The following is a 22,175-nucleotide window of genomic DNA, read 5'->3' on the forward strand; positions in this document are numbered from 1 at the left end:
ATTAACTGCTATGTGATAAAAGCCAGTTCCTAGAGAAGTCTGCTCCACATGCCTATCCATGCTGAGATTCCCATTAATAATTACTCAGTCTGTCAGTCAGGTTTGTGGGTTGTTATTCTTTTTTACCTACAGAATGTTTCTGTGTATTTCTTACTTCTCTCTGGTTTTAATGTGATAGCACACACAGGCTGCACTGTGAACAAGTGAAATTGTATGTTCAAACTTCTATAGAAACCACTGACAGGCTCTGTATTTTATGACTTGAAGGTATTTATAATTCAGCACGAAGCTTTCAAAGTGCATACATATATACATACATTCTCCTTTTTCTTTGATTTAATATTTTGCTTGCTTTTCAGAGAAAGTAGCTGCTTATCACACACCTGAACCATTATAATTTTTAAAGAACTGGAAACCAGAAATTATTTGCATTTGTTTTCTTTTTTTCTACTTACTTGTTTTTCAAGTTACATTCCAAGGAGTCTGTTACAAATTCTGTCTTCTATTCTTTAAAGACTTCTGGACAGCTCTTCTGCCTCTGCTGCATTATCTGTATCCCCTTATTGATGCCTGGAATCCAAATCTCTCTCTTTCTGGATAATCCCAAATCACTGTAAAATAGTTCTGACCTCCATTCTTTAATCACACTCAAGGTATATGACCGATTTTTATAGATGTAGATAACTGCACAATGCTGGCACTGCTAGCAACCCCTTCGCTGTGCCATGAGCAAATCCAGTACCAGGGGTGAACGGAAGGGTGAAGATGGCAATATAGGTCTAAAAACCTCTGCAGCTTCCTGTGTTCCAGTTCCCAGTGTGAGACAGAGAAGCTGTTAGATTCTGGGATTGCTCTGGACACTTGGGTCAATTAAAGAGCCTGTGACTGAGCTCCAGCTGCCTGTGTTTGCCATTTCCCCAAGGCACTTGTCACGAACCTGCGGGGAGAGGAGGGAATGGCAGGGCTGTCCTGGACCATGCTGACACCACAGGAATGCCCTGTGGGCTCTATACCCCAGCTCTGGAGGTCAGCTGGTTTCCAGGAACTGTAATCCTCATGCCACAATAGCTTCCATGTCAGGACTCCTGATCCAGTATGTCAGTCAGGAAGAGTTGCTCAGCCCTCACTGCCTCTCCTCCTAACACACAGGACTGGAGCTCATCATGCTGAGCCTCACCAGCTGAGCTGGGCAAGCACCCCAGGAAGAGGGACTAGAAAGAAAATGAGATTTCATTTTGTGGCCAAGGACACCTCCACAGTGCCTGCAGAACACTGGTCCATCTTTTTTTTTTTTCCTAAGAAACAAAACCAAACACAACACACCAAGAAAAACGTTGCTGTTGCTATTATAATCAGCAAGATAAAAAGAACAATTCACAGTGACCTTACATCTCATGGCTACTGTAAGAATTGCTGATTTAGGGCTACTTTTCAGCCAAGTTATTTAAGGAGTCTCTTTACCTCATGCTGCCAGCACTTTGTACAGTGCTTCTGGGCAGTGGAACTACATCCCTTATATAAGGTTTGGTCTTATAAGAAAAAGATATGACTCCTGAGTGGTAGGGAATATTTATGTCTCTTGTCTCAAAAATAAAACAAAAGGAAAATTAGAAAGAGAGAAAGAGAGAGAAAGATAGGAAGAAAGGTAGATAGATAGATAGATAGATAGATAGATAGATAGATAGATAGATAGATAGATGGATAGAGGGAACCCTCAGCTGCGACACAATGCAATGACCCCAACATGTGCAATGACCCCAACACCCTAGTGCTCCAGGGCAGGGGTGGACTCTTACTAACTGGGTGGCATCACAGGTCTTCCAGGGGAAGCAGCTATGGTTTTAATCCTGACATCAACCACTCAAATCTGTAATTAGGCAGAGTGCTTTTTTGGAGCTGTCTCTATATCTGTAGTAAGGCTGCTCAAAGTGTGTAATTACTCAGACCCAACCATCCCACAGGTGCCAAGCAAAGGACAGCCATGGCAACCTTCTCCACAGCACAGGCAGGTGGGGAATGCAGGCACCCAGGATGCAGCCTCGGGTGCTCCCAGGGGTTGGGGACGTTGCTGGCACCATTCCCTGGGTCCTGGTGGCAGCTTCCATTCCACTGTGGGCGAGTCTGATGTGCTTTGCCATAGCATTACTGAGTACTGTGCCTGCTGTGTTGTCCTGGTGGTGTCTAGTCTGCAAGATGCCTTACTGTGCTGAGTCCAGCTACAGCCTTGAGAGGAGCAAGAAAAATGCCACTTGACAGATATTTTTCTCACAACTCCTTTCCAGTTTCTTGGATCCTCTCTCTGTTTTCAGACTCACATGTGCTGAAGTAATTTGCAGCCATGTCTAGGTTTTGCATTGCCACTAAGTCCATTAGTTTATGGATTTTTTTCTTCTCCCATGGAGTTCCTGCAGTTGTCTGCTGATGTCTTGCCAGTTAATTTCTCATGTATTTCCTTTCAAATCTGAATTGAATTAGTGAGCATACGTAATGAGGCACAGTAGGTAGAAAAAAGGCAGATAAAAGCTGACACAGACCAGATGCCTCTTTCAGCCACTGCCACACTGATAGAGTGTGGGTAAATGTCAGGTGAATGAGAGAAGCCAGGATATAGACAACGATTTGATCATCAGCTACTTACATAGGGGTTTTGAAAATTCCCTGCCCTCAGGGCATCAGTGTTTCTCTGAGCTTCCCAAGTATTGTGCAGTTCAAAGAAGACATTGAGAAGGGGCTCATTTGCATTAGAAAAATGTTGAATACGTGGGAACCAATGGTTGAAAGCAGATCAGCAGAAAAGACAATCCTAAGGGAGCACGGCACATGAACAACAGAAAAAATAACCAAAACTCCTCACACACAAGGTCTCCCTTCATCTCCTCAGTAGGATACCCTGCCCATCCTTGAGATTGCTCATTCTCAGTTATATGCACCTTCATTAGTTAGTGGCTACCAGCACTGCAGCACATACCTCAGAGCATTCAGTGCCCAGGAGACATTAACTTTCCCCATCAGCATCACCACAAGCTTGTAACTATATCCTCCATCTTCTGCTCTAGCTTCCTACAAAAAGTCAAACAAAGGTCAGAGCTCTTCTACTGAAGGTAGCCAGTGGCAGGGACTCTGGAGCTGCAGGGATTAATGCAAGGCTATGGGAAGGAACCTGTGAGTGGGAGGTCGGATCCACAGATGGGGGAAGAGAGTGCCCAGCAGCAGAAATATAGGACACATCCCTCCAGAGTAGGATGGAGACCCAGAGATTATCCTGAGATGACAGCTACATCCTCCACAAAAGCATTCATCAGGCCCAAAGGGTCCTGTTTGCATGGACTGCATATGCCATCCAGGGCAGAGAGCTGGGTACTCAGCTTCAGGGAAGCCATTTGAGCACAGCACAGATCCTAGGTGAATGCCCTACACCTGCCTTTGGCTTTCTGATTTAATCTGCACCAACACAGCTGGTCCTACAGCCTGCTCAAATAAGAAACACCATGGCCCTTAGCACCTTTAGTGCAAAGTCCCTCATTCTTTATAAGTCTTATTGTAAAACATACAGGAAGGAAAATGTGTGCACAAATCACATGCATGGTAGAAACATAGATCTTTAAATCCTTCTCATTCTCTTTCTTGCTTCTAAGGCTCAAGGTCCTGCATACATTTAAAATATATGCAAACAAATAACTGTATGTATTTTTCTCCCACGTGCCATTCTCCCTGAGCTGTGTACTGCGGCAAGTGCTCGAGTGGGCACGGCTCCCTTGGTGTTGCCTTTGTGCTGCCCAGAGGGGAACCCAGGGCTGCCAAAGTCAAGCAGGTGGTGACAGCCATCCCACTGCTCACCTGCTGGCTGTAAACCAAGCCCCTGTCCTGCACTGCCAGGCCACCAGCCTGCCTGGACCTCTCCAGTACGCTCAACTGCATTTTCAAATTATTATAGAAGGACTTAGAGAATAAATGTCAAGAGGAATGTACTGCCCACACCTTCCCTGCATCCTCCTCTTCCCAGCCTTGTTCAAAGGCACTGTGAAATGGTTTGTAGGCTTCTGTGAATGTAGATGTTCATCAAATATGTCACCTTCACCAAGCAGAGTTTCAGCTTGTTTCAGGGCTTCCTCATAGAAACTCCCACAGTGAATGGCTCCACTGGGACCAGCTCTGCTGACTGCAGTGGAAGAGGATTAAAGACCTCTGCTTTTCTTTATGTCTTTGAATCTTTGTTAAAGTGATGTGAAATTATATTGGAAGAACTGAGGGTATGGCTTTTAATGACAAGAAGTAAGTAATGAAATATTTGTTCACAGAGTTTTAGCTTGTGTGTTTATTTTTCAAGTCTCCAAATTTTCAGTCTCCCTTGATGGTCTCCCAGGGTAAGCAGAGCCTACAGTCAAATGCTTGTTGAAGAAGTGAAAATACAAAATTTTTAACATAAGTGGTTTTATCACTTCTGTTTGCCAGATATTTTATTAAGTGTTAGGAAAATAAGCAAATTAAACCTCCCACTGGTTTTATTATAAATAGATCAGGCACTTGAAGCCCTGCAGTTGTTTGCAATTTGTTTCACAGAAAATAATCTGGCTTTCAATTCTGATGTTCTTCTGCATAGTAACAGAGGAGGAAGGTACAACCCTTTAGTCCTGATTTGTAGATTGTTTTTTAGATCCACCTTCTTCCTTCTACATAACTCTCTTGGGGCAACTGAGAGACATTTCTCCCTCTCTGTGCATGAAGGAAGAGAACTGCATATGTTTCCAGCAGCTTTTGGAGGAGAAGCCGTCCCTCTGGCCAACCCCTCCTCTAGCAGCCACCTGTGTCCATGGTCCCTCTAGGCATCATTTCATCGCTGTCCTATTTCTGGCCTCACCTGAGGTGAGATTCCTACAAACACTCTGTCCCATAGGCTTTGCAGGAGGCTTCTCTTTCCAGCTCAGTGGCGGAGGAAAGATGATGCTTTCAATCCCCTTTGACTGCAGGCTCTCTCATAGTCCCCCAGGGAGGTAAACAGTAGAGACTGTTTATTAACAGAGGAGCCAAATGTGAAAGGGCTGCAGAAGGCAAATCGAAGTGAGGCATTCACCAAATAAGCCATGATAGTCCTGCCTAAAAAACTGGTTTTGCAGAAAATAGAAGTCAAAAGCAGGAATAAGAACTACGTAGGCAAGCACTTAGAAACAGAGAAATACAGTATTTCCTCATTTTGCCTGTTGCTCAGTTTTATGTCATCAGCCCATGAATACTGCATTCCCATTAAGGTGATGTGATATCAAGCTGCTTTTATGGCATAGTTTTTTGGATACTCTGATTTGGTGAGAATTTGAGCTACTGATTTTGTACCCTGCTCATAAGAGAATTTCCTGGCTAGCTGAGGTACTTCCTTTGCTTTTTAACAACAGCAAAAACCTCCCTTTCCCCACTCCCTGGGGGAAGTACATCTACTGGAGGTAGCAAGGTTACCATGCCCTGGGAGGGTCCCAGCAGGCTCCCACTCTGCACCCCTCTAGCCTTGCTTGTGAATGTGCCCAAGCCCAGAGGTGGGTGGCAGAAGACACTGGGAAATGAAGGAGTCAGAAATAAAGTCAGGCAGAGGAAGTTCAAAAATAGACGACCTTTTCCTGTAAGTCTGGGTTATTTATTTAATTTGTTGTTGTTGGTTTTGGAACTTTTTTTCCCCTCAGTGATAGGGAAACAAGGAGAGGGAGAAGCTTTGGGAAAGAGGCAAAGGAATAAAAGAATCTTTCAAAGCAAATGGAGGGGAAAAAGAGAAAAATTGAAGAGGAACGATATCAAGGATAAGAGCTGCCTTGGAGCCATTCAATGTCCTACTCTGCTTTCCCTGACCCCACCAGCTGCTGCTCTCATACCCCATGGGACCCAGCTACAACCCCACAGCTCCATGGGGCAATGAAGAGCTGGACACAGACAGGATTTCAATAGCAGAAGAGGAGGGGAGGGGAAGCAAGTCCAAACCCAAGCAAACCAAACTGGTGCACTGCTGACAAAGAATGCATCTACACTGCCAAGGGCAGTGCTGTGTCACCTACTGGCTTTACTTACTGCACTGATCAAGAACTTCACTCAGCTGCAAACCCCTGGAGAGACTTGGCATGTCAGAATAATTACTATCTGGTGTATATGCAACTGTCAGCTGGGCCAAATCTGCATCTGTGTCACCTGGAAAGTGGAAAACCCCCATACAAACACTGCTGGCTGCATACATCCCTGCATTACTCACACAGAGCCGTCAGAAAGATTTTCAGGGAAGTTTGCTGAGATGCAAAGCACTAATAGGATATTTTATTAGTGAATTTCACTTGAGGATCTCACAGTATTTTACATCATCTCTTGTCAGCTTGACAAACTCGTTTAAATGCTCCACCCATGCCAAAGATGAGATGGAGATGGCAGCGAGTCACAGGGTGGATGTTTGCAGGGGCAGCAAGTGAGAGGCTGGGTACCAGCTCTGACTTCCATGCATAGCTTGAGCCCTGGCAGGAGCTGTCCTGGGAAGCCCTCCTGGCTTGAGTGTCCCACACTTGGGACCAGACAGCCCCTCTCCTGGGGCAATGGCTGGCATCATGCTCAGTGTGTGCTTAGTGAGTTAATTAGCAAGGGAAAGAGAGAAGCTTCTCCAACCCTGCCCCCAGAAGAATCTCTAGTGAATTCTACTTTTTCTCCACAGAAAGGGTCATAATCCGGAGAGGAACCATTACCCATCCCCTGCTGCACAAGCCAGTGCTGTGTGAGGGCTGAGGCCTCTCAGCTCCTGCTGTCTCCAACAGCAGCACTGCTCAGTGTGCTCCTTGCCTCAGCCCCTGCCCTTCACCCTTGTAAGATGTTTGGGGTGTTCCCAGTTTCCGCTGGACTCTGTAATATCTGCTGCCTGTCAGTGACACTGGAAGAGGCCCACACCCTGAGGTCTCACTTCTCTTATTCACAGCCATAAAAGGGAAAGCAAAATGTTTAAATCTGAATGCTTTGAAGTTTTGTAGAATAAACAAACTTCTTCATGAAGATTGCAATAGGGAAAAAATTCACAGAATCTCCAGAAGACGTAATAAATCTGGCATCTATTGCATTATCTGTACATCCACGGCAAATAATACATTAAAGACCTGAAAACAAAGTGCTTGGGGACATCATGTAACTAAAAAACAGGGAATAAGTCTCGCTATCTTGGAAGGCAACCAAAGCATCCAAGGCACATGTAAAGATGGGATCAAAACCCACTGAGAGAGCTGCAGGCCTAGTAGAAGCATGACATTAATGGAATTCACTTTAAAGGCTCCTAAACTTGTAACATTTCTTATATAATGAGAGATGTTCTCGTGTACGATGCCCTTGGAGGCCTGAAGTGACTGTAAACATGTACTTACAGAGTGTTATGGGCCTTCTATGCTGGAGAGAAAAAGGGTGTGAAAAATGAAAGTACATTTGGGGTGGAGGCAGCTTTGGGCCATTTGTTTGTACTCTGAATTCCTAGTTGGCCTTGTTTCTAAATCATCATTATCACAGATCCCCAACAGCTGAGTGATCTCCAATAGAAAAATGTCAAGGCAGGCAATGTGTAAGGAAAACATGCTCATACATTAGGCAGATCTCTCAGGCATAACTTCTTCTAAACAAGCACTGGATGAAACTACAGCTCAAATGGATGCATTTCAATGTGTTTTCCAGCCACTTCTTAAAACTTTCTTGGAAAGCTGGTTAAATGAGATTTAGATAAGGCTAAGGCTCGACTGTGCTGCTGTCAAGGGAAAACATCCACACACATATTATTAATGATTGACTTGGGGAGACATTGCTCACTTTTGTTTGGACAGTGTCTCAGCACATACCAAAATCCTGACAACAATTTTTCAGCTGGCCTGTGCTGTATAGAGGGTTACACTCAACTGCTGGGATCAAGCAGCCTCGAACATCCAGGGATGGTGGATCTGACCATAAGTAATTCAGGTAGGGATCTTCTCACCTTCTTTTAGCTGCTGGGGATTCAGCATCACATGGTTGTTACTGTTCACCTTCCACCTCCAGCCAAAGGATGCAGAAAGGAGCTGAAGAAGGAGTAAGCAGCCTATGCTACTTGAGGGGTCTGAGGAAGAGATACCTAATTGTACCACTAAGCATCCTACCCCTGGAGCCTACTGATTAGTTCAATCAGGAATTATTCCTCTTCCTCTAATCCCTGTTTAAAATATCCTGGGCCAAAGACTAAGACAGACAGAACTGGTTAGTCATGGGTTCAATCCCTTTTATGGGTCCATTCACTTAAGAGTTGGACTCGATGATCCTTGTGGGTCCCTTCCAATTTAGAATATTCTGTGATTCTGTGGTTCCTGGCAGGACTGAGCATACCTGCAGCATGGAGAGAAGAGCTATCAGTGATACTGGGAGCACCTCAACTGGCCTCACCTGCCTCTGCCACATGTTCTCCTTCCTGCTGTTTTAGGGCTTGTTGCCCTCTCTGGAAGAGATGACACATGGGGACCCTCAGTGCCCTGTGCTGCAGTTTTGGGGTCTCGGGAGCCTGAGGGGAAGATCATTTTTGGGAAACTCACCACTTCAGTCACCTACTGGCCCGCTAAAGGAATCTTTTCCTTTTTTTTTTTTTTTTCCCCTGGTTAAAAAAACCCCAATAAATATTTTGCAAGACCTGGGACACAGAGATAATCAGGTCTGGAATCTGTAAATTTTGAGCAGCCACATTTTTCATATTTAGGTGTAACTTCCTCCAGAGAGTGTGATTTACCTCCTGCCCCCTTATGAATGAGGACTCCTGAAGCCTACCTACTGGGAATTGGAGCAGCGAAGCTGGAAAAAAAAAAAGACCTTTAAGTAAACAAAGGCTTTTTTATTTTTAATGAAAGCCCCAAGTGTCCGAGTGGCAAACCTGGTGCTAGTGGGCCGGTGAGGGTGCTGCAGTCACCCTGTCCCCCGCCCTTGTCCGGGGTCAGTGGGGTCAGAGGGTGGCCATTCGTGGCAGACGGTCCCTGATGCGGCTCTGAGCGCGGGTGGGAATGCAACAGAAAAGGAGGCTTGTGCCGTGGTGGCTGCTCCCTGCATTGCCATGGCAACACATCTGCTTCCTCCATTTCCCGTTCCCTGCCAAGGGAGAGCACCGGCCCTGCCGGCATCAACACAAGCCCAGGAGAAATCCAAGTTCCAACAAAACACCTTTTCACTGGATCCTCGCTCTGCAGGCCACAGCCCCCTCTTCAATGACTATAAAAACCTTTACTCTCTTACAAAGGATTTGCCTTCCTACTGCAGCCCTGTTGTTGAAAAAGCGACATAACCCCTGAGCCCTTGCAGCATCAGGGCCAGCAGCACCCCAGACCCCTCTCTGCCCTGGATATCGTCACACCCCACAGGATGCAGCAGCCCTTTGCTTCATCACCTCACCTTTTTCCAGACCTGAAAGCTTATATTTGCCCCCCTCAGAGGCTTGATAAGCACTGGATTTCCTTTCAGGTCATTTTTCTTTGTAAGATTTACTGCAAATTTCCACTTGCAGCAGGTGCAAGCTCAAGCTCCTTTTGATGCACAAGTTGGTCATTCACCAGGTCCCAGCTTCACTTCCCTGAAGAAAACACTCACTCTTCTTGGGTGCTCCCAGGAGAGTGTGGATTACAGTACTAGGAAAAGCGTCCCACAGCTCTGGAGGAGCTGGGAACAGCACAAGTACTGTGGTAGAGCTGGACCACTGATGCCCAAAGTGCCTGGACGCTGGCTGGGATGAGCACCTTGTACAGCTGGTTTCTGATATTGGGCACAATCAGCAGTTTGGAAGCAGTACCTCTCTGCTGTCACAACCTCAGCAGAAATATTTGCTAGCAAAGGCAAAGCAATTCCTCCAGCAGTTTATCAGGGCAACCATGCCAAGCCCCTGGGAAGGGCTGCTCAGGCAGGAGGAACTAGCACAACCTGCTTTGCCAATCCAGAGCTGAACTAGCAGGACCACTTGGTTGCTCTTCCACTGGGAAAGTGCCAGGCCTTGCAAAGCCATTTCTACCAGCCTTTTTCTTCTATTTTACTAATTCATGCCCCTGATAAGCTCTCCGATTTGAAAAAAATGTCCAGGTCCTTGGCTTTGTAGAAGCTTTTCATCTCATTGTAGCAACAGGGGTAAAACCCCCCAAACATTAGGCTGTGTTTTCAAGGAGCATTGTTAACCAGCTAGGAGCACAACTGTAATGGTATTCATTTACTATGTCTTACCCTGCTCAGGGTCCATGTATGGGTTCTGATGAGCTGGTGGCAACAGTGAGATGGGTCAGCGTTCCCAATATTGCACAGCTTGCCCACTGAGACCTTGCAGAAAGGATGTAGCAATACATTTCTTATATTTAAAGAAAATAATAGATTTTGTCTCTTTGAGGCTAGCCAGTCTTCTACTCAGCACATCCAGCATAGAGATGCTGCAGTCAAGTGGGCAAATAAACTCCTCTATGGGTAGCATCACCTTCAAAACACAGGTAAGGGGTGCAGCTCTGCTACTTCCAGCTGTCTTATATCCAACCACAGTGAGCTTGTCCCTCTCACTCTCCACCCCTGCACTACAGAGCATCACATGCCTGGGGAGAGGGACAGACAGGCGTAAATGAGGTTGCAGATCTCCCCAGCACTGATCCTGCCTGTATTTGCTCCTCCATTTCAGCTTCCCAAAGTTACTCTTTGCTGAGGGTATTACTTTGCTCTGTGGTTTTGTTTGCGACTTGTTCTGAACTTGTAAAGATCTCATCTAGCTACTAGCTGTACTTGACTATTTGCTCCTAAGGGTGACCCTGTGGCTGTGCTGAAGTTCTGTACTGCTTTAACTACTTTCTTCTCTCTGCTCATAGCAAGGAAACAGGATGCCAGAGCTTTGCCAAAATATTTTACTAAATAAATAGAACTGCAGGCAGTCTCCACAAGCCAGTCTAACAGTGCCACATGACCCCAATTGGCAAGAGACAAGGGTTATATTTAAATTCAGTTTTAATTCAGAAAAATATCAACACTTATTTACCACAGTCCATAAAATTCATGTGACAAAATTCCTCCAACAAGCAGATTAGTAGCCTTCTTACTTTAGCACAACAAATCAAGTCAGGCCATGTTCTGGAGCATCACACCAGGCTGGTAGCAACACATGCACTAGCAAGTGACTCCTAGCTGAAATCTCTGTATGCTCTGGGGCTCTCGGTGCATTTGGAAGTCCTAAGTTCCCTTGACACCTCTGTCTGGTTCCTGGGGGACCTTTCAGTTATCTGAAGTAGCTTAGGGTCTGCCTTTAGTATAAACTATAGTTTAGTACATATACTTTAGTGTATTGCAGCACTGTAAAGGGACATGGTCAGACCTGTCCCATTTGGCCCATTGACATGTTTTGAAGGAAGCACCATCTTGCTATTACTATTCTCGATGTCCATGCCACTGCCACCTTGCCATATAAAGGATGCTGCTGGATGTGTTTCCCATACCCTCTTTAGGTACATCTTTAGGTGCATCTTCATAAGCCTTGGCAGTAGAGGAGAGTATGGGCTGACAAAATCATGCTTGACAGTAAATGGTTCCAGCTTGCCTGCAATATAGGTGTTTTATTCCATACCCCGGGATCACACATCTTGCCAGTGCTGCCCATGGTGGTACTTGGGAATCTGGCCCTGGCCAAAAGCCACCAAACCCCACCACCCATGACTGTTACTCTCTTTGTATTGTTGAAAGCACAATCTCTGGACACACTCAGTCTCTCCTTGGCCTGGGACAGGTGGGGGAAGCCCTGCTCTGAAAAGCAGCTCCCCTTCAGAGGCCTGTCCACCTGCAGACAGCCCATGTGTGAGGACCCAGTGTGACCCCACAGACCACCATGAGCAGCCTGACAGCTTACCTGTCCGAGCCAAAGCCATCAGCCATATCAGTCACAACACAGCCTCATTCGTACCGAGACAGTGATAAAAACAATTTCTCTGACACCACAAGCTCCTTCAAATGTGTGCCTGAAGCCAGAGGACTGGAAGTGAGATTCTCATGCTGGTCTGGACTTCCTTATGTGGAAGCTCTGGGACCATTGCCATCCACCACACATCTGCCACGTCCTCATGTCCTCCTGTGACACCCCAGTCCTCTTGATCCCAGAAGGAACAGGGCAGGTCCAGCCCAGATTTGTCCAGCAGGTCTTCCACACCCTGATGAGCCTCTCTGAGCCTGGTGTGCGCAAGCACCCATGGGTGAAGGTGGACCTACAGAGAGCTGCTGTGCTGAGCTGCCCTGCCAGGGCTTATCCAAAGGCAAAGCCAACCCAGCCTGCTATGCTTACATCTCTCGTCCCTCCACTGGGACTACAAGGATCAGAGAGGAGTATTTCTTGCTCCATTTTAGCAGGACAGTGCTGTCTCAGCATAAAAACCGAAAATTGAAACACATTATTGCTCACAACTTGAGAAAGAGAGAAATGAGGAAAATGCCCCATACCAAATGCAGACAGCCCAGTTGCCTTTGGAGTGATCTCCAAGTCTCATCAGGAGATTTATAGGGGAGTTTGTCAGATGCAAGGACCAACAGCATCATTTCCCTTGGCAGTGCAGGCATGCAGTGGGGGGAGGAAGGAGCCCCCACACCCCTGGCTGCAGGCTGGCAGGGCTCCCAGCATCCCCCTCAAGCCCTGGCAGAGCACAGGGACCGGAGCGGGGGAGCTGCTCCAGCCGGGATGGCTTCTTTCCTGGCCATTTTGCTGGCTTTCAGTGAGGGGATGGAAGGAGGTGCACAGGAAGCGAGACTGTGCGACTGTAAATCCTGTCAAGTATAACGATGTTTTTTCAAACATATTTTCCTGATTTCCCTCCCAAGGGACCAAACCCAAAGTCTGATCTTTAGGTAACCCAGAAACAAAATGTTTCCCAAACAAATAATCACATTGCAGTCTGACATGGTTGTTATTACAAAAGAGCATTTTATTTCCATTTTTTTCTGGGTGTACTATATTGCAATGTAACACTATGCAGGTCTATTATCATACTAAGATTCTCGCTACAGAATTAAGATGTTTGTCCATTTGGTCAAATTTCAAAGTTTTTCCTTGGCATTCTTACAGGACTCATCACCACTTAAGCACATGAATTACTGAAGTACCAGAAATGATATGAGACTTGCAACAAGTGCTTTCCAATTGGAATTTGCAGAAGTTGTTGGGCTGGCTGGATCCATGAGGTCAGCAGAAATATCCATCCTAATTCTGACAAAGGGGGAGATGCACATCTCACCAAGTAGATTTGTTTTTCAGGCTTAATGTACTGTTAAGGTTGTCTTCTTACTTTTGATGCAATCTTTGTCATCTCTGCTTCCATTACCAAGGAAGATTTTTATTATTTTTGAGCAATAGTGAAAAAACACTTTGCTTAAATTCTGGAATTGTCATACTTGTTAGGCACCTGATTAAAGTAAGTAGTTATATAAACTCTTTGTATATATACAAACCATGCCTAAAGTATTAGCCACAAAATGTCCATCCATTCTAAGTCAAATACTATCTGTCACAGAAAAGTCTAGTATGAATTGTATGTGAATATACATATGAGCAGTACATGATTCACTGAGTAAATATGGCACTTTTACATATTTTCCTGGATGTCATATAGAATTAGGAAACAATCTTCTCTCAGCTGACACATTTCTAAAATACTGCAATATGGGTTTGGAAAATACTCCCCAGATTAGACAGTAAGAAGTTTAGAAAAGTCAACAATGCAGCTACCTGAGTTTGTTTCATTAAGAAATTAACAGTAATGTGATATTTTATCATTCACTGCGAGCCTGAGGGTTGTCTACTCACAAAAGCCAAGCTGCCTAATGCTGCTATAGATACAACAGCACAGCTCTCCAAGCACGCGGCTCGGCAAGATGATGAACTGACCTAGCACCTCCAAAGTGACTTATCCCACTTTCTCCTTGCCCAGACTCCAGCTGCAGAATCCTGTCTCCTTGTTACTCCCACCCTAGTGTCCATCCAATCCTTTGGAGAGCTGATCCAGCAGAAAATTAGTCCCTTTTTTAAACTGGTATAGTTTTCTGCTGGTTTAAAAAGTTGATTTGTCCTGTGGAGGGATCAGACCAGCACCAGACCTGTAAAGGTACAGGAGAAGCAGCAGGAATGTGTTGGCAGGAACAGGGAACATGGGAGGAGGAGGGAACTGCCCCTTTTTTGTGGCAGTGAGCTGTTAGACTGAGGAAGCCGTCTCAGCAGACCAAATCCTTGGAGAAGATACAGTTATTAGTGCGAAAGTGCTTAGACCGGTATAGTTTATTCCTATCAAAGTGAATAAAGATATGCCAGCACAAGGCACTTTATACTCATGTAACTGTGTCCACATGAGGGGTTGCACTGGTATAAATATAATCAGTAATAAACGAAACTCCCATATCCCCTAAGTGATATATTTACAACAATGTCATAGAACAAGTCTCCAACCTTCAGTTATGAGGTGTGCATAACTTCCATTCAGAAAACAGACCACAAACTACACATGAAACAACATTAGACACAAAATAAATTAAGGATTTAAAATGCTACATCTAGGAATATAAAGACTTTTTAAAAAACTTTAAATGTAATCCCATATTTCAAATGTAAGTAAGAGAATTATACAGCTCCACCAATTACTTGGACATTTTGAACAGTTTACATTCATCAGGGACAACAGCACTTTGGTTTACATAATTAGGTTAATATGAGCAATGAAACGTTTCTCTCCCTCCCATTACATCAAAGTGAAATACATTTAGAATATATATACTGCCAAGCTGTTCCATTAAGTGCATTCCACACGAGTAAGAGTAGCTCTCCAATGGCTACATCAATTATAGGTCTTCCAACAGAACTAAATCCAACCCCTTTAAAAAAGCTTGATTTGATTCCTTCATGCCTGACCCATTTTTGATTAATCACATGGATCTTCTCCAGAACATATCCAAGCACAAAAAGTAAGTCTGACTTGGTACTGTGGCAAGCCCACATACCAGATTGCACAGCACACCCCGGATTAATGAGGAAATTCTCATTGTAGTTTGTCTTCCCATCTTTTTAAGTCAGACTCTTAAAACAACAGTATGCTTTTGTACCAAGCTCAAGAACTCAGATTAACTGTAGCTCAAGACATGCAATGGCAATTAGAAAACATTAAGAGCAACCAATCTGACAACTGTCAATTATTTTACATAACTTTAAACAATCAGCAACTCAACCTCTGCGATTTAGAGAATCTCTGCCTCCTAGAGAAACAAGTACTTATTCCTAGAAATTCTTGTGAAATATTTATGCACTGCCTGCATCTGACTCAAATATGTGTTGTTGTATAGGATGAAGAGATCTCCTCCCAGCAAAATATTTTACTATCATATGGTTATTTTTGACTAGCTTAAATTAGCTTGCAAGCAGCACATCCCTGTCAAACCTGACTAAAAGAAATCAAATGGCTGGATTAAATAAACAGCTGAACATGGCTTCAGAGGATAAAGTTCCCAATCTGATGCATAATCATCAGAGGTTATTATATAATTTTAAAAAGCAGACTTCCAACTGTATGATTTCCAATTTAATTACTATCTGGAAGATGAAAATGTAGCCTTCATCACTGTCCTTGGGTAGGCTGAGACTTGTGAGAAGTTAATATATTCATTTAATCACATTTTTGCAAATCTGCAAATGTTCCTGTGCTGAGCTTGGGTTTATGATATCCAAGTTCAATTAAGGAGCATATTAGATACTATTTCCTTGTCAGAAGCTTTACAAACTAAACGTGATTGCACTTTTTCTGGATCCCATTCCTGCAAGGTGCCAAGCAATCTGGTAGAGAAGTGAATTGAGGGGGGCAGAGGGCACTTTCTCTCTTGCAGGACTGGGTGTTTAGGGGAGGATGGGGTTTTTCAAGATAGTGTTTCATCTTGCTGGGTTGATGTTTCCAACACAGTGAGTTCGTTCCACCCCTTCCATTCAAGTTAGTAGGAATCAGGCAGCTGCATCCCTTTGCACTGTTTGGAAAACCTTCAGCATGAGTCATTTTGGTGCTGATTCCTCTGTGAACTGTGACCTTACTCTTCCTGCACCAGAGAGGAAATCGTAGTCAGTGCCTCCAGCTCAGCGCAGTGTATGAATGGACAGCCAGACTGAACTTGCCAAAAGGCTCTGAAGGAGTTCTGCACACTCCCTCACACCTATTAAAATATATAAAGAACCTCTTCTATTTGCTTTGATCATCAGAGAAAACCATGTAATAATACAAAAAGGATTGTCAACCCAGATTTGATCTTGTTAGATGCTGAACACCTTCTACTGCCACTGAAGAAAAGAAGAAACGAGGCATTCAACACCTGCAGCACCACCTGTTGAAGACCATGTCCTAAGGGATTAACAATAACCAGGAAGACAATATAATCATCTATTACTAACTATGCAACCCAAAGCATACAGCTTAAACACAGTTTCCCTGGTGGGATTAGGAAAAGGAAAAAAAAAAAATCAGCAGATAAACCCATTTACTTTTACCAGTAAAAATTAAGTTACAGATGCCCTTGTTCTCAGGGCAAAACAAAAATATCTTAAAACAGTGAAAAAATATGAGAAAAATTTATTTAAAAATATATGTACTCCTTACTCCATATTTGTTTGTACAGAAAGGATTTGAAAAAGAAAAAAATAATGACAAACTAAATGCATATTCGGAGTATGCATTCTCTAGAGCATATTTGGTAGAAGTGTTATTTCTGTAAAACTGAGTGAGAAGAAGTCATTCAGCTTTCATTTGCTCCCTGACATCAGAAGGCAACGTTTCAAACAAGGTGTCCTCTACAGTGAAACCAGTCCGCTTCAGAGCTCTACACTCACCAAGCTCAGGTGGGAGGATTTCAAAGTGATTGCCTTTAATATCCAAGTAGGAGAGGAATACCAAATTACCAATTTTAGGTGAAAGGACTGACAAGTTATTTTTCCCAATTTTCAGAGTCTTAAGTTTTTTGCAAAAGTATAGTTCATCTGGCACGCTCTCCACTTTGTTGCAAGTAATGGAAAAGTATTGTAAACTCTGCAGAACTCCTATTTCAGGTGGGATAAAGCGAATGTCATTGTAAGACAAATCCAAGTATCTGATTTTGTTGCATAGGAATAGGTGGGACGGAAGAACCTCTATTTTGTTATGGCTGAAGGAAAGCCGCTCTAGACTAGTGAGTTTCTTTATATGCTCTGGGATGTACGTTATACTGTTGTACCACAGCTTTAGAATTGTCAATTTTCGCAGATGTTGAAAACTTACTATTTCTTCAATGGATTTGAGGTTGTTTTCCTTCAGATCCAATTCCTGAAGACTGAGGAGGCTGAAGACTGCATGAGGTATGCGCTCTAAATCACAATGAACCAATTCCAGCTGTGTCAGATTGACCATCTTCTTCAAGTTGTTGAGCATCACTAACTTCGTGCCATCATTATGGATGCACAATTTTTGCAGGTGACTTGAAACATCGACTGCAGATTGTGGGATTTTGGACAAATTACTTTTTATGTAAAGAACTTTCAGGCTTTTAAGCTCCCGAAAAGACTCCAGTGTAATGTTTTTGGAAATATCGTGACTTAGGGAGCCAATTAAATGGAGCTCTTCCAAATTTCTGAGGCCATACATCCAATGTGGAAGCTCTCTGATGTCATCGAACTTGACGCTCAAGATCTTGAGATTCTCCTTCAGAAAAGCCAAGGCGGCACTGTGGATCTTCACGGAACACTGGTGCAATGAGAGCTCCTGGAGATTGTCCAGCTGTGCAATGGTTGCTGGTATCATTACATTATTAATTATTTCAAGTTTTAATGACTGCAGCTCAGTAATTTCAAAAACTGTGTCTGGTAGTCCAGAAAGCATGAAAAGCTGTAGCTCCAAATGGTTATGGGAGTTTGTCTGTAGTCTCTGTCGCAGTTTATCTGCAGTCCACTCATTGTTTAGGTTCAGCTGTTTCAGCTTATTTTCACTGACTTCAGATAGGAAGACAGCAAACCGCTTGGAGTAGAGAGGATCATACTGATCAATCATATGAAGCATAAAAGCGAAGTCATTCTTGACATCTGGGATATCATCAATTCCCGTCTCTTGCCGAACATATTCAAAAGAGTATTCTTTCAGTGAACGGTAGAACAACCAGTATAGTGTATAAAGGCATGTGAGGCCATAGATGCTTACAAAGCACAGGTAGCAGTAAGAAAGTTTAGAGAACAGATGTGCCATCGTGTGATTACAGCAAAAATTCTTGTATCCTGTCATGTCTTCAATATCAACATTACAGACTACTGTAAAATTAACTTCTGAGACAAGTGCCGTGTTGTAAGCAATAATAATAAGGAATTTAATCACCTTAAGCACAGTCTGGCGAACATACATGACATAGAGTATATCACCCTCCTCGACATGCAGTCTAAATTTCTTCACCTTTTCAAACAGTGCTTTGGCCTGTTCACCTTCTTTCTTATCTAATGCCCCAGGTGTTCCCTTATCCACAACTAACTTCTCAGGGATTGATTTTAAAGACTGTGTCTTGACCAAAGTGCCTTCAGTGCTTGGCTGAGTAGTATTAGACTTGTTTATGTTGTTCTTCCTGTTATCTTTCTCTTCAGAGTCTTCCCCTGACACTTCGGATAAAGCTCTTGTTGTCCAGGGAGAATCAAAACATTTCCCAAGTATTGAAATGAAGTGTTCAATTTTGGAGCTTGATCCAGGGAATTTGAACCAGAAGTTACTACATAGCATGAAGACCAGTGTGTGTATAAGGACAAGGTAAGGGAAATACTTGGCATACCAGTGCAGAGCCCGTTCATAACACACCTGATTTATAAAGCTGTATTGCTGAAGGTCCAAATCAGTCTTCAGTCCTTTCATTTCAACTGTAGCTGGAGGGGTGGATGGCTTCAGTGGTGGAAGGGGGGTTGTATCTGGGATTGTGTTAAACACATTTGAACTATTAGATTGGTTCTGGCAAGGCTGTAGGCGCTTTGGAAGGCATATTATCTTGTCTTGCATGACCTGAAACACATAAAAAGGTATCTTTTGAACTGATGTACAAACAATGGTGGCAGTACCAATGGGTAGCTGTCCTTGGAGTTCCTCCAGCTGTCAGGCATTCCTCCCCACAGTCTGCTACTTGGCCCCACAGGCTGTGCTATTATTATTATTATTATTTCCAACAAGACTCTTGTTCCATATGCCAAGAACTAGGTCACCCCTTTTTATCTACTGCTAGTTTTCCATAATTTGAATAAGAGCGCATTGAGACAATCCAGAAAAAGGACAAGTGTGGGTAATGATTCCAGAAAAGACCAGAGATCTGCATTGCTCTGCCTAGAGACAGACTGTTATTGCCACGTGTATCCACCCTGGCTACACGATGTTCTGAGACAGCTTAGGCTTGAAAGCAGCACAACTCTATTCAAGTGGCCATACTCTCACATGGCAATGTCTTATCATACCAAAATATGGCTAACGAGGGGATAATGTGGGCATATCTGTGCTGCACAATTACTGAACTTCAGTCTTAATAAAGACAGGTAGGGATAATTCTTTGATGGCATTTGTATGTGCATGGACATAAATTTTATTCAGTTTCTCATACATAATACAATAGAGCCCTCATAGAGTCATAGAATCATCTGGGTTGGAAGAGAACGTAAAGATCATCTAGTTCCAACCCCCCTGCCATGGGCAGGGACACCTTCCACTCAACTGGGCTGCTCAAAGCCCCATCCAACCTGGCCTTGGAGACTTCCAGGGATGGGGTATCCCCAACTTCTCTGGGAACTTTAACCTGTTCCAGTGCCTCAACACCCTCACAGTGAAGAATTTCTTCCTAATATCTAATCTAAACCTACCCTCTTTCAGTTAATAGCCATTACCCCTTGTCCTACCACTATATGCCCTTGTAAAAAATTCCTCTCTGTGGGGGACTTTTGTAGGATGGACTACACACCTGGGGGGAAAAATGTAGCTCTGTCCTTGAGTCTGTCTATAAACAAAAAAAAAAGGCAAATTTCCTAATTTGGGCTGGTCATCCATGTTGACAAATGGAAGTCAGAGTGCCTTATGGGACCAATTACCTTTGGTGTCATTTGGGATAACAGATCTGAGTTCAATGCAAGCCTTTCTATAGGTCTGAATTTACAATGCTAATCCATGTGATAACAAGCTCTGTTTCTTGCCTTGAATGATTAACTGGGATGGGCCCAAACTAAGAATGTGTGTGTAGTGTAGATATATTCTTTGACATCGTAGTTTTGAAAGCACTAAATATAGGGTGTGCAACAAGAGCTACCAAAATCAGATCCTCCTTGATGATCCACCCTGGTGCACAGAGATGCTGAGATAAGATCACGTGTTTTAAACAATATCAGTGCTGTAACTGTTGACACATCAAAACCTCCTGTAGTTTATCTTTCCCTGTAAACACTACTGTGATACACTCTCTTACTTACACCTTGGATTCGTGGATCTGGCAATAAGTTGAAAAAAACCCCTTCTATTATTTCAGTGCTTCCACACACTATTTTCCAGTGTGCTTTATCCAATCAAGCAGGTAAAGTTAAAAATAACAGATGATTTACTTCATGTGGTTAAGCAAACACGTAGCAACGAATGCAAAACTCAGCCTTGTATAAAGAGACTTTTAAACATGAACATTGTATCTTTAAACTGAAAATACTTGTGAATGGAGAATACAGGCAAAACTACAGTTGATTTCATGTGAAAAATCCTGGACCATGTAAGTAAGCAAATTCCTCTGAAATAAGAGCTCTGTCAATGTGTCCCTTTAGTTCCATTTCAAAGTCATGCCAAGAAATGTTAGATCCATGTTTGAACCAGTTTGTAACTTTATATTTTTGTGGAGTTATCCCAAAGAGTACTTTTAATTTCTTTTCTGCTTTTGGCTCTTTAGCAAAACGTAACTAACAGTGATTGACAGTAATGTCAATTGTTTACTTGTAAGCACCCTCAGAGATGTTTTGGGATGGAAGAGATATAATATCAGCAGTGAGTGGTGTTAACAAAATAAGCACATTCATTTCAATTCTGATGCTTCAAAGCATAAGGACAGAAAGAATATTAACATTTGTCAAATAAAAAAAAATAGAAATTACAAAATTACATTTTTCAAACAGCAAAACGGTAACAAATAAGAACTTAAGTTGACCATGTTTTGTTATGCCAAATTGTGGTGAAAACACTGAACTAGGCACCAGCCCAACCAACAGCTCTTATCTTAGCTGGCGCGGCTCCATTCACTCTAGTGCAGTTCTGCTGATTTACAGCTGCTAAAAGTCTGGTCTGTGTTATTTGAGGTTGCTACCTAAACAGCTTTAATCCTGAGACCAGCAAATTTTTTCTTTGTTCATGGTGAACCCAAGAGATCAAACAGGATGGGAAACCATCCTTACAAGGTCCTTCCTCATTTGTGGTGCTCTTTCACCACTGCTGAGCACCCGCCACGCCTCCGTCCCGTTTGATTTACCTGTAATGTGCACCCAAACACACCGATCATCAGCATGGCGACAGAGAGATAGTCCGTGAACACATCCCACCAGGGCTTCAGCACCCTGAACGCCGGCTGCTGCTCCGAGAACTGACGGAACTCGGTCACAGGAATCATCGTCCTGCAAAAGAGCAAGGCCAGCGCTCAGTCTCCTGCAGCTCAGTCTCCCGCAGCTCGTACCCCTCATGCTGTGAGAGCAAGTACTCTCTGAGGTTTTAAAAAACCCCCTCTGTAAATGAAAGTCCCAGGAGCTGGCACAAAAGTTTCCAGCTACCGCCCAAGCAGTCCCCCGGACACCCCACCTCAGAAGAGCTCATGCTGCCCCTGTGCAGCTCCTGTGAGGAAGGGAGAAGACTGGTGCAGGCAGGCAATTCCTTCTCTGCATTGACTCAGCCATCTCTCATGGGTCAGGCCTTCTGCATCCCTGAAATCAGCCCATTCTATAGATAGAGATGTTCAGTTTTGTACACATTAGCCTTAATCTGAAAGGTCTGGCTGAAGTGCTTGTCCTGCACTCAAATTTCACAGGCCCTTTTAGCTATCACGTTTCATTCACTTCCATTTTATTCATAGTGGTTTCAAGGAGGTTTTGGAATATTTTTCGGCATACTCACTGCAATTTTAAATCTACTGTGTTTTGAGTGCAAGTTTCTAAA

General features: G+C 43.6%; 1 protein-coding gene across 1 annotated transcript; it reads right to left on the reverse strand.

Annotated features, from left to right (window-relative positions):
• Positions 1-12,899: 12,899 nt before the first annotated feature.
• LRRC8C (leucine rich repeat containing 8 VRAC subunit C) lies at positions 12,900-21,636 on the reverse strand. Its single transcript, XM_008921913.2, has 2 exons — positions 21,499-21,636; positions 12,900-19,022 (listed from the first exon to the last, which is right to left on the reverse strand). Exons 1-2 carry the CDS (start codon positions 21,634-21,636, stop codon positions 16,752-16,754), a joined length of 2,409 nt encoding a protein of 802 aa, XP_008920161.1. The 3' UTR covers positions 12,900-16,751.
• Between the last annotated feature and the right edge of the window lie 539 nt (positions 21,637-22,175).

This window comes from Manacus vitellinus, unplaced genomic scaffold (assembly GCF_001715985.3).
Source record: "Manacus vitellinus isolate BGI_N305 unplaced genomic scaffold, ASM171598v3 scaffold_21_pilon, whole genome shotgun sequence".
In the NCBI taxonomy this organism is placed as follows: domain Eukaryota; kingdom Metazoa; phylum Chordata; class Aves; order Passeriformes; family Pipridae; genus Manacus; species Manacus vitellinus.